The sequence below is a fragment of the Varanus komodoensis genome, unplaced genomic scaffold (assembly GCF_004798865.1).
Source record: "Varanus komodoensis strain SLA01 unplaced genomic scaffold, ASM479886v1 scaffold33, whole genome shotgun sequence".
NCBI classification, from domain to species: Eukaryota; Metazoa; Chordata; class Lepidosauria; order Squamata; family Varanidae; genus Varanus; species Varanus komodoensis.
Genome location: NW_025335817.1, coordinates 10,028,298 through 10,041,778, shown reverse-complemented (window position 1 = coordinate 10,041,778; position 13,481 = coordinate 10,028,298). Strand labels below are relative to the sequence as shown.

The 13,481-nt window shown below is 44.1% G+C and overlaps 1 protein-coding gene across 1 annotated transcript; it reads right to left on the bottom strand.

The window, feature by feature from the left end:
- Nucleotides 1-1,735: 1,735 nt before the first annotated feature.
- On the bottom strand, nt 1,736-6,663 carry BCL2A1 (BCL2 related protein A1). The gene is made up of 2 exons (XM_044438920.1): nt 6,244-6,663; nt 1,736-3,477 (listed from the first exon to the last, which is right to left on the bottom strand). The coding sequence occupies exons 1-2, from the start codon at nt 6,661-6,663 to the stop codon at nt 3,370-3,372; spliced, it is 528 nt and encodes a 175-aa protein (XP_044294855.1). The 3' UTR covers nt 1,736-3,369.
- Between the last annotated feature and the right edge of the window lie 6,818 nt (nt 6,664-13,481).

The following is a 13,481-nucleotide window of genomic DNA, read 5'->3' as shown; positions in this document are numbered from 1 at the left end:
TTACTGTAAATGTAACACAGTCTTCCAGATATTAGTTGGGAGACTCACTCGATGGTGATGGCCAGGTCATGTCACTTCCTAAATGCTACAGAGGGAGGGTTTTTCACGCAGAGGGTCCAGGAGGTGACGACGGGGCGGGGGGGGGGGGATACCCTTGACTTGGTCTTGACCAACAGGGAGGAGCTGATAGATTGGCTTCAGATGAGGAGAGCTCTGGGTGCGAGTGATCACTCTATCCTTTGCTTTGAGATCAGGGGAATGGGGATGTGCAGCAGCTTGAGTACTAGAAGCTGGGCCAACTTTGGCCAATTGAAGGCCAGACAGGAGAAAGTCTCCTGGGATAGGTTAGGGAATATCTATGGAAGGAAATCTCCTTGGAAAGCAAGGGAATTCAGGAGGGGTGGATGGCACTCAAAAGGAAGGACTTGGAGGCACAACCCTTGACGATACCACTAGTTATTAAGGCAGGGAGGTGAAGGAGAATGCCACCATGGTTGCGAAAGGAGGTGGTAAGAGGGATTAGGCATAAGAGGACCCTCCATAGGAAATGGACACTGGGGCAAGTAGACCAAAGGGTATACCAGGAGGAGGAGGCCCGTTGCAGAAGGATTCTTTGCAAGGCTAAGGCTGATTATGAGATGAGACTTGCAAAGAATATCAGGAGCAACAAGACGGGCTTCTATCAACATGTAAACAGCAACAGGAAGGGGAGACAGGCAATGGGACCGCTTAATAAGGAGGAAGGGGATTCAGTGACTGATGTGAGGGAAAAGGCATAGATATTAAATGACTATGTTGCCTGTGTTCTCTCCAAAGCAGGACAGGGGAGATCTATATGGGGGACCAGATGAGGCCAGGGATTTAGGGGCACAGATTAGAGTCACCCTCCTAGAAGTTGAGGAGTTCCTCAGGGTCCTGGACATTGCAAAGACATCGAGGCCTGATGGGCTACACCTGACAGTACTTAGGGAGTTGGCAGGGGTTCTCTTCCACCTATTGGCCTCCAATTTTGAGGCCTCGTGGAGAACAGGTGAGGTTCCAGGGGACTGAACGGTGGCATCAGAGGTCCCAGTTTTCAAAAACGGAAGTAGAGGGGACATGGGGAATTACAGGCCAGTTAGCCTTACGTCCATTCTGGGAAAGACAAGGGAAAGGCTCATAATAGCGAGAGATCTAGTAACCCTAGATGACACACATCATCCATGGAGCTTTATGGCTGATGGGCATTTGAACTCATTTCTGGAACACCTGCCCTGGAGCAGGGAGAAGGTAGGTCAGGAATGATGGTAGATCTTTTGATTGGTAGGTTGCACTTCAAAACATTTGCAAAGTAGTAGAATACTCCGATTGACCAAACATGCTCTGTTAGTAAAAAGCCAACCAGAGGTGTGAGTGAGCATTTCCCTGTTCATGGGATATGAAAAGAGTCCTTAGGACCAGCTTTCTCAAAGGTGCTAAAGAACATTGCCTGAGGCTATAAGTAGTTGTGAACATGTAACATGTAACAATAATTGAATATAGTGCTTTAGAGCTGAGAGGATAACGGTGTGGGTTTTACAAATCAATTCCAAAAAAGGAGGAATGAGCTCCTGCATAATTATGTCTCATAGTGAGGGATTAAAGTATTCAGAATACACAAAGTTAAACTATCTTAAAATGTAAGTGACTCTGAGAACTTGATGGATAGAAATTTAATAAATAAATTGTTCAGGACCAGTTTAAACCATGTGGCAGGTATGTTTAATAGCAGATACTCCCTTCCTTTGTAAAATGCAAAACAGGTCAGCTTAAATCCAGGAGAACCTTGCTCATATTCTCAGTGGACCATTTAAGTGATTATATAGATTTTCTTTATGTAAGCCCAGGTCTTACATGGACAAAATGTAAAGTTTAAATATGCCTTAACTGCATATTTCTTCTTTAAAGGCAAAGCATGGTGTTCTCCTTGAATCTAAATGGGCTTTAAATGATAATGAGATATTAAGAGTGCCCACACTTACTTATCTTTGAAATTGGTGGTATTTTCCTCATCCAGGTTTGAAGGTGCACCCCAGTTTTTTGTTCATGCACATTTCCACAAAGGCAGTATAAATAAATCTAGAAATTCTGACATACATTCAAAAACGTGTAAAAGACTTGCCATATTGGAATAGTAGACTATTTCCATAGTAGGTCTTGGACTCTCAAGTGATCTAAGGTGATTCTTACTTGAATCAGTGGGTCACCTGGTCACAGCCTTTCCCCACTGTGGGGAGATGGGTTGACTTTCTATTTAAATTTTACTAATTATTTCTAAATGCCCTTCTCTGCAGATATATTGGAATATGTAAGACCCAGCTCCACCCCAAGATCTTCAATCAACAATCATATTGAAAAAGAGCAGACTTGCAGCAGGAAACAAACACAGACATCTCACAGAAGTCCATGGATCAAAGTCCGTTATGAGCCCAAGTTCAAATAAACTCAAATAATCCAATCAGCACTTGGCACATACGTAGAGGTGACGATGAGGCCCCTGTGACTTCATGAGCTTCTTAGTGTCGAAAAAATAAGCTGTTTTTCAGCATTTAAAACTGGCTTTAGCAATATCAGTGCAGGAACTGGTTGTGTTGCTCATATGCAGAGACCAAAGAGTTCAGTCTGGAGGAGTTGTGGTTGAGATAGGAGGACTTACAAAAATCCTGCACAATGGTCCACAAGTAACATGGCAGCGGAGGCTTGGAGCCAAGGCTGCTTTGGATTCCCAGCCTAGAGCTGCCTCCCAGAAAAGTCTCCTTTGGGTTGCAGCAAAATTACTCTCTCTCAACTGCTCTGCACAAGCATTCTTCCTTATTGTCTACATTCAGTGCTCAGATGCATGTTGGAAATTTGCCCGCCATTGGCTTGCATGTGGTCACATTGCATTTTTAAATGTGCCTTGATGAAAAACTCAAGAAAATATTTCACACAAAATAAGATGCAGTTAGAAAGTACATGAGAAGGGAGCGCCAAGGAGGTGTGGCTACCCTTGTTGCTCAATTTCTTTCGCCAGGTGACAGCATCCTTTGGCTGCTAGGTGTAATCTAGATGGGCAGAGGATAATCTACAGTCTCAGGTCCAACATTAGAGAAGCATTCTGAGGACAGAGCCTGTCCTCAGAGCATCCCATTTTCACCTTTGCAACTAATTGTGAAAGCTGTTACATTTTAACAGAAAGCAGAATATGTATGCAATAATAAATACCACATAAATAAGATTTGAAAATTAAAGGAGATAACTGCTCCCTTTGCTCTGAAGAGTCAGTGTCGGGTTTTTAACATCAAGAAGCTGTTCCAGAAGTCTCTGCCACACAATATTTTGTGGTCACTCAGGAAACATTGGCCAAGTTTGTCAGTAATACTGACTGAAGAATGAGAAAACAGACATGATTTTTTCCTTTATGTTGTGTAAGGGCAGCCAGGGGCTTTTCTCTTCAAACCTGGTGACAAAGCCATTGTCCTGCAGGTAAAAAGGCACAAAAAGAAACAACATTTTGTTAGAACTTGTTCTGTAATGACAAAGATGCAATTGGCTAGCTTCCCAATATTGAGAGGGAAAGTTGAACTTAACGATTGTTTTCAGTTTTTCTTTTTAAGCAGAATGTACTTTTAAGCATACATCAGAACTAGAGCAGGTTTTATGCCAGATAAATCATTCAGGAAAGTTTTGTTTGGTGATTGTATTGAGAATCTGGCAGAGAGCCCAACAACTGGACATGCCCATGGCAGGCATGTCATGAGTGGAGCTGGCTGGAGCTGAGTAGATGCCCCAGGAGTTAAAGTGTTGGACTGGGACTTGGGAATATAGACTCCCTTCAGTCAAGATGCTCAATGGATAATTTTGGCCAGTCACAGACTCTTGGCCTTGCTGAAGTGGAAGGAAAAAGAGGAGGGTTAGGTACCGCCTAGAAAGGAAAAAACAGCAGGATAGAAACATAATAACTATGCAGACTCATTTCAGTAAAGCGAAGATTAATTGCATCGCAAGGTGCTTTATACTTATTTAATTTCTATACTGCTCAATAGCCAAAGCTCCCTGGGCAGTGAGCAACAGCAGCAATACAATAAAAATGCAATGTAGAATAAAGCATTGAAACAAGAAATTATATTAAAAAGATAAACCACATTTTTACAGCTAAACAGCTAAAACCAAGCCATACCACTAGGCTTGCTGAAAGAAAACAATAGCTGGGAATCCCACCCCCACCCCCTGCCACTTTATGTGCTGTTTGGAGTTGGTAAATGTCTCAGTAAAGAAGGTGGACTTAACCTGGTGCCAAAAAGAGCAGAGTTGGTGCCAGACCTGCCTTGGTGGAAAGATCATTCCATAATTTGAGAGCTACTTCAGCAAAGGCCTTCCTGCTTGTCGCCGTCAACTGAGCCTCCCTTAGAGGTGGCAGTCAGACAGATGCCACAGATGTTGAGCATAGTGCTGGGTACGTTGTGGTCAGGAGAGATGCTCTGTTGGGTATCGCACTCCCAAGACATGAAGGGCCTTACAAGTTGAGACCAGCACCCTGAATTGGGCTCGGAAGCATATAGACAGCCAAAGTAAGTGGGCCAGAATTGGTCTTCTATGCTTGGACTGTCTGGTCCCTGCTATTAATCAGGCTGACACATTTTGCACAAGCTGCAGCTTCTGAACTGTCTTAAATGGCTTGGGGCCCAGCTATCTGAAGAACCGTCTACACCCATATATACCTTCCTGTCCCCTCAGTGCAGTGCAGGAGGCCCTTCTGCAAAAGCCACTCCTCAGGGAGGGGAGAGGGATGGCAACCAGGCGAAGGGCCTTTTCTGCTGCTGCTCCCCATCTCTGGAACTCCCTCCCTAGGGAAATTCGCCTGGCGCCATTTCTATATTCTTTTCAGCGCCAGGCAAAGACATACTTTTTAAAAAATCACAATAATACAGTGGTACCTCAGGTCACGAACACCTTGGTTCAACACCAAATTGGGTCGTGAACAGAAATTTTAGAAAAAAAATTCCTCAGGTTGCGAACTCTGCCTTGGGTGACGATCATGATCACGATCGCACCTGCCTTCCCTGCACAAGCGCGCCTGCTACTGCCCCCATCTCCCCGCCGAGCATACCCACAATCGCACCCATCTCCCCCCGCCAGCGTACCTGTGATTGTGCCCTCTTCCCTGTGATTAAAAAAATATTTACAAAATGGATTAACTTTATTTACGCTGAACCTTATGGGAAAATTTGACTTTGCTCACGACCAATTTGGGTCGCGACCAGAGTCATGGAAAGGATTAAGTTCATAAGCCAAGGTACCACTGTGCTTAGCCCTGTGAATGCTGGTGGCCTTGTTATATTATTGTTATATTGATGTTTTAATCTTTTAATTGTTTTTAATAGGTTTTAACATGTTATTTATATATACATTTAATATGTTGTTTTAATATATGGTCGCAAGCTGCCTAGGAAGGCCTTTTGGCAGTTATAGGTGTCATATAAATATGTGCAGGCAGGCAGGCAGGCAGGCAGGCAGAAAGAAAGGGTACATACAGCACACTGAAGTATTCTCCTTGAGAGACTGCCGAAGCACCGTTCACTGAAGCAAGGCTCTCTCTCTCCAGACAGGGGAGTAGCCAGGCCACCAAACAGGTAGCTTCTTTGTTTCAAAGGTTTTAAGCCACCCATCAGTAAAACTGTCAGGGTAGCGTACAAAAAGAAAAAAAAAACTTTTAAAAATCTAATCTAAAATATTTTGAAAGTACAATGTGGAAGAGTTATAGAATTTGAAACTGTATTTTACTTTAACAGACTAATTCTAAATGTTAAGGCATTGTAATAATTTATTCGATGCAGAATTTTACTCCTTTTATATTGTAAGCTGCCTTAGAAACACATGATCTTGAACAGTGGCTAAGAAATACATGAACTAAATCACCAAACAAAAACTTGAGAATGAGGAATCAATTGAATCACACAAGCTGCAAAAGTCAACACAGCTTTTTGTAAACATCAGACGACAAGTAGATGCACTTACATTTTCCAGTATTTCCTACAGCTTGCCGTCAAACTCTGAAGCGGCTTTCTCATACCTGGTGCCCCCTAGCTAACTAGACTTCACCCACTCAGCATGGTCAATTGTGTAGAATTCTGGACAAAACACCCAGAAGGCATCAGGCTGGGAAAGTCAGGTCTGAAGGTTTACAGAAACCGATGCGGCATTGAGGATGAAAACTAGTAATGAAAAACTGAGCAGAAATCTTACCCATCCTCCATTTTCATTGATCCACTTAGCTTTGGTGTTTACAATATAGTCTGTAATAAAACAAGAAAGCTGCTCTGTGTTTTCTGCTGTCAAAGGAATTCCATGTTGTTTTAGCTTCTTTGCAAGGATTCCTCCAAACAGGAATATTGTCAAAATCCGTCCCCAGTTGGTGGTTCCATCAGCAAATTCCTCTTCCATCACTTGACTGAAAATTCTGCTAGCATCACTGATGGAGCTGATCTCCAGGGAGTCCAAATAGGGTCTTAGGTTCTCTTCCACTTCTCCCTGAAGTGAAGGCGCAATTTTTCTTAAGACTTGGGCAGCTTCATTGGGAGCTTCTTTGAGCTGCACTTCTGCGCAAACATGTTCCAAGTGATCCTGAATCAAATTGTAAACATAAAGGAAATCGTAGCTTTCCATGGAGAAATGAGCACAGAGGGTAAAAGGCTGGCTTTGACCTCAGTGATGCAGCTAATACTGATCTGTTGCTCATCAAACCGTTCAACTAAAAAGCTTTAACCTTTCTGAAAGTAGTTTCATCATTTGGGGGCTGGTGGAATTTCTTCTACTTTCCATCTCAGTTTCTGCATAAAAATGTTTTAATAATAAAATGCTAGGAACACTTGTATGCAAACTGAGGTGTAAGGGAAAGTTTGTAAAGTAGCAGGGGTGGAAATTACTAGACTTCCTCTAAAATGATTCATTATACGAAGAAAAAACTCCAGCTGACTAAAACCCAGATCAGCTGTGACCTGGCATGAAACCAAATCAAGTGGGTTTATGCATGCTCAGTATCATGTACTGTACAATCCCTGGGCATTTTTCTCAAGCATGGAAGTTCTGCCACCACTTGCTTCCTCTTTCTTTTGTTACTTTCCCAGTGCCAAATAGAGGGTAAGCTCCTCAAGGCAGGGACATGCCCACTTGTGGTCCGTAAAGTTCCCTGCACAATGGTGTAATTAAGTCAAGGCATAAATACACTATCTGTCATAGAATATACATTATGCATCTGCAGGAGTATATAGAAATGTCCTGTTGGAAATATAGAATAAGGATGGAACCCAGTGTCGCATGAGTGGACTTCTGCACAAGCAATGGGACTGTCTCCTCCACCTCTACCACCTAAACATTGTTCTAGAAGGTCCCCAGAGGATTCCAGCCTTCATTTGTCTAGACATCATGGGAGGACTCTGAAATCTTTTCACTATTCCAAAAGGAGTGGAACATCCCCTCCTTTTTACACACATCTTGAGAGCTGTCAGCAGACTGATTTTGACCAATTCTGTCTCCAACCCAGTGACCTGGTTCATACAGCTGATCAACCATTGTAGGCTGTTGACTCATTTGAACCTGGCATGGTTTCTGCAGGGGGTGGAATTTCCTACAGATACACAAACCTGAAAACTTGTGATGCATTGTTGATTTGTTCATACCCATGATGGCTTCTTGTGATGTCCAAACTTGGCAGGGCAATTGTGTCATTGGCTAGACAGCCAACCAAAAGCCCTTATGTTCTAACTCATCCCTTCTCAGTCTCTTCCACCTGAAAAACTTTTCATTCCTGAAGAATCTAGAAGGACATCAGAAAGTGTTCCGAATGTGATTGCCATTTAAACAAACCAACAAACTCAGTCTTGTGCAAATGTGCAAGAGTGAATATCTGCTGCTAGGAAATGTGAGTAATTTCCCCCTCCCTCTGCCTTGAAACTCACAAAATTTCCTTCCCCATTTTACTGTCCTGCCATGATGTGTGTGATTTTCTGGCCGATTTTCCTTGCCATTTGCAGTTGCATCTGTTTAGCAACCCCACTCACTGATCTGCAAGCCTTATCTATAGGTGACTGCTAGCGACACGGGAAGGGCCTCCCATGCTGGAAGTGGCAAGCAGAAAAGGGGCTGGCAGCTATAGGAGAGAAGGGGCTTTAGGCATGGGTGTGCTTACTTCAGTAGAATGTGAAGGTGACTTTTGTTTTTAAGTGCTCCCTAAGGATGTGGAAGGGTGAAATTGAGAAGGTGATTGGCAAGAGGTGGATATCAGTATGCTCGGCTGAATAGCAGGCACATAATCCTGTGCAAGAGAAAAAAACTCCCAAAAACATATATATGATTTTGTAAATGCATTACCACATTCAGAAAGCTCAGAAAACTAATTCCCTGCTTGGGAACTAGCAGCCCTAGTACCCCAATTGCAGAAAGCGTGTGACAAGGGGACCAAGTAAATGAGCCATCTGCTGCAAAGCCATCTGGGATACATGCAGGGAGGGCTATAGGGAATAAGTGGGGGAACAAGACACAGAGTGCCCAATGGTCTCTTGGGTTAGCAGGCAAAAACCAACCCATTATGGTTTGTTCTCAGTGGCTTAGCATGACATGTGAACCCAAAACTGTCTTCAAGGTAACATAGCAAGATTACTTTGGGGCCTTCAGGTAATAAATACTTCTTAATCTCTCCAGTCCATGCAAGTATCTCTTTCCAAAATCTGTGCCTTAAGGTAAGGGCAAGTCCATATGAACTATGCAAAACCAGTAGAAACTTTGCAGCACCATGCAAAAACATAGAAACAGAGTGAGTCAGATGGGATCTCCCAGGGCATCTAGTCTGACCCCTGGCTTCAGCCAGCTCTGCTCATGACATGCCTACCAAGTGCATGTTCAGTCTCTCCTTGAACACCCTCACTGATGGGGCTTCAACCACCTCCCATGGAAGCCCATTCCATAACCTTGGGGTCCTAACTGTCAAGAACTACTTCCTGGCATCCAAACTGAACCCTCCCTGAGTTTTCTGACCTGCCCTCTGCAGGGGAAAACAGGTCTCTATCCACCTCTGTGTGACATCCCCTTACGCACCTATATGTCGCCAACAGTTCCCCTCTGAGTCTCCTCTCCTCCAGGCTGAAAAGACTCAGTTCCCCCAGTCTCGCCTCATATGACTTTTCCTGAAATCTGACCACCAACCTTGTGGCCCTACACTGCAGCGATTCCAACCTGGCTATATTCTTCCTGTAACATGCAGCCTAGAAATGAGCACAATACTCCAGTTGTGGGTGCACCACAGTCATATAGAGTGGCAGTAATACCTCTATGACACACATTCCTATGCCCCAATTGAAAGACCTTACACTTATCCACATTGAACACCATCCTGTTGTCCCCTGCCCACTTCCATAGTCTGTCCAGATCCTTCTGGATCCAAAGTACCTGCTCCTCAGTTGTAGCCACTGCCCCCATTTTAGTATCATTCATGAATTTGATCAGCAGACTGGTCATCCCCTCTTCCAGGTCATTGATGAAAAGATTGAATAGGAATGATCCAAGGACAGAGCCCTGGGGAACCCCGCTTATCACTGACTGCCATCCTGAGGATTCCCCACTAATGGTTGCCCTCTGCTTTTGGTCTGTCAGCCATGCCCTAATCCACCGGACAGTGCAGTCCTTAATTTCCCAACCAGGATATCATGTGGCACTTTGTCAAAAGCCTTGCTGAAATCCAGGTAAACCACATCCACTGTGTCCCCTCCATCTAGCCACCTCAAAACCTTGTCATGGAATTCCACAAGGTTAATCTGGCAGGACCTGTTTTTGCGGAAGCCATCTTGCATGGCCACCAACCTCCCTTCCTTATCTAGGGTGACTAGCTCTCTCACTGTTATGAGCCTCTCCATCGTATTTCCCAAAATGGACATAAGGCTAACTGGCCTGTAATTGTCCAAGTCCCCTCTACTACACTTTTTGAAAATCAGGACCACTGAGGCCACCCTCCAGTACACATGACTCAGTCTATGTGGCATAAAATCCTGCTGAAATGTTGTTTTTGATTATGTATGTAATCAGTTGATTGATTATTTATGTAATCAATTTATATGCTGATACCCTGTTAAAATTTCTCTAATATTGCAGTCCACAGTGGCAGAGCAAAGCGCTTTGAACACACAAGATTTCAATATCCCATGGGGGGCATATGTACCTCTCCTGCCCTGCAAAACATCCTCCTTCCCAGAAAACTTTTGACCTGCTTCTTTCTCTCTCTTACAAAGTTGAAATATACTCCCTATTATATATAATATGGTGATTTATTGTGACAGAAAGCCTCCCTATGTCATGGTAGCAGGATTAGTAAATTTATAGCAGTGCTTCTGCATTTATTTGATAAGCAGGTTGGGTTCTGAGCTGGGAAAGTGTCCAGAAATAACATGAAGGTAGAATTTCCCACTGTTCCTTCTTCAAACAAATCTTTCCACAAAGAGGCAATAACACTGATTAAAAACTTGCTCTCCAGCCCCCGTCTGCTGAGATGCTCTAATTCTTCACAGCTCTGTGCGAAGCTCCCGTTCCCACAGGAAACTGCCATGTGCGTGCACATGAGTTCAGCTGGGGCAAGCTGGCTGGGGCACACCGAGAGAAGTTCCCTTTTACATGTCTGAACTTTCATCCAATTGCACATTCAGCGCACTAAGAGTCACGAGGCACATCGTCCTCCTGAATGAACTCACTGCTCCAGAGTTCCTTTTCACAGGGCTTTATCGTTACACATCCCTATTGCTGCACATTTCTGAGTTCACCCAGAGTGAAGAGTTGAGCCCCCTCTAACAACCTCTCACTCTCCACCCTTTTTCCTCTGCCAGCCCAGAGGTGGGGTGCTGTGATACCTCGCCTGCTGGTGCTCCTCCCATTGCTCCATCGACTGAATCTCCCACCTGTGCTGTCTCCTAGCAACCGGCATCACCTCTGACAGATGGCCCAGCTCCTGGTGCGCACCCTGCCCAGTTCCCAATCCCCCTGTTCCCTCCCCAGTAGATTGGGGCTCCCATCAGCCCCAGCTGTCAACATCACATCTTGCTGTGCTAGCTCCCCATTCCCACGGGCCAGCCAGCGGTCATCTCCACCCACCTGGACTAACCCTCCTTGTTCTTCAGAGGCTTCCTGGCCTTGATCTGACACTGCAGTCTGCTGACATTCCAGAAGCCCTTCATCTTTCAAATCTCCATAATTTCTCAGAGCAATGATCCACAAACAACTCTGCCCATTTCTCAACAGTGTATTTTATGTATATTTTGCATTTTATGCAAATCAGTTTTCCCTTTTGCTCACTTTCTGGGTAATGTCTTTGCTCTTTTTTGGAAATAAGTAAGTGGCCATCCCAGAAAGACAAGCTGCTGCACCCTCTCATTTGACATCAGAAGCCAACCAGATTAGCCTTCACCTTGCCAATGGAACAGCACCCTCCAGTGCACTTAAGGGCCATGGGCTAGCTTAGGGGATGTGAGGCAGACTGCATAGACCATAGACCACCATGGAGCAGTTACCTCAGACTGCCTAATGGTGTGACGTGGTGGTCAAGAAGGCAAACGCCACCCTTGGTTGCATAGCCAGAAGCGTGACTTCTAGATCAAGAAAGGTATTACTATCACTCTACATGACTCTGGTGCGCCTGCAACTGAAGTATTGAGTTCAGTTCTGAGCTCCACATTACAGGAAGGATATAGCCAGGTTAGAGTCAGTGCAGCGTAGGGCCACAAGGTTGGTGGCCGGTTTGCAGGGGATGGGCGGGACTGAGGGAACTGGGTCTTTTCAGCCTGGAGAAGGGGAGGCTGGATCTGATGGCAACATATAGGTATGTGTGGGGGTGTCATGCAGAGGTGGGTAGAGACCTGTTTTCCCCTGCGGAGGAGGGCAGGGCACGTTCCAGTGGAGCAAAGTTCAGGGAACCAAGGTTCAATTTGGATGGCAGGAAGCACTTCCTGATGGTTAGGACTCGAGGGTATGGAATGGGCTTCCACTGCAGGTGGTTGAAGCCCCATCAGTGAGGGTGTTTAACAATATGCTGGACATACATATGGTAGGCATGTCATGAGTGGAGCCCACTGGAACCAGGGAGACAGGGTCAGACTAGATGGCCCAGGAGGCCCCTTCCTACTCTCTTTCTGTGAACATACGAGTCTTTCTAAAAATAAGTCTTTTAAACTCTGAATATCTAAAGAGTGTGCATTGTTCAAATGCAATGAACGATTTGGAACATGTGGGATTTCCCCCCCAAAACATGCAGTTCCATTCCTGCTTGCATTTCATTTGCCAACAGTGCAAGTTCTGAAACAAAATTCTCATAGTCCCCTATGAACAAACTGTGTGATGCTTTGTGTAATGCTGCCACCTAGCAGCAATTGATAGGTATTCCGGTCAGGGATTAGATTCTCTCAAAATACAAAACTTGTCATTAAACACATACACACCCACACACACTCCAGTGGGGTTAACAAACTACAGATCAAAATATCTCACCATATCAGCTTTGATAATAATATTTCCCTCCATCGCAGAGGGCTTGTTTCCCATTCTTGTGTGTGTGTGTCTGTGTGTAAATTATTATTTCCCAAAACACTGGGAAGTTCTGGGAGAAAGATCTGTCAGTCAGTATGTGTCAATTCCACATGGCTTCATTTAATTAATTAATTTAACCCTTGATGACAAACCACAGAGCTGTTTACAAATAAAATGACAGCAAAAAGCAGAAGGATCTCTGTTTCATCCTTTCTCCACATGCCTTTGCATTTTTTTCCAAAAAAATGCCACACCAATATGCAGGCTGCAATTAGTATTTTGAATGTATTCCTCAAAGAACGGATTTCTAACCATATTCTCAAAGCATGCTTTTCCAAATTATTTTATTTATTATTATTTATTAAAAGCTTTTATATGCCATCCTATTATATAAAAATCTCAGGACGGTGTACAATGTTTAAAAGAACAGTTAAAACCCTGAGGCTTTTTGCAAATGGGGCAGCATTGTAAACAGTAAATCACAAACAAACAAGAGTGACTGATGTTAAAAGTTGTTGATTTTAAAATACCATTTAAATAAAAAGGTTTTGACCTGGCACTGAAAGGAGTATGAGTTCGGCGCCAGGCGTACCTCTCTGGGAAGCAGATTCTTCAATATGCTTTTTAATACACACTTTGAAACATCTTTTTGAACAGGAACGGCAGTGATGGGTAACATAGAAAGGATAACTGCATTCCTGAGAAGTGGGGATGAACCCCATTTGTTTTTTGAACAAAATATTTTATTTATTTAAAACTTTTATATGCTGTCCCTTATGCATGGCATCTCAGGATGGCTTACAATCAATATTTGCGGGGCTTGCTTTGGTAAGAGTACAGAGCAGTAGCTGAAGGATACAGCCCTTTGGCTTCCCAACCGCATCTGATTATGTGATGTCTCAGCTCCAAGGGCTTATGGCCTC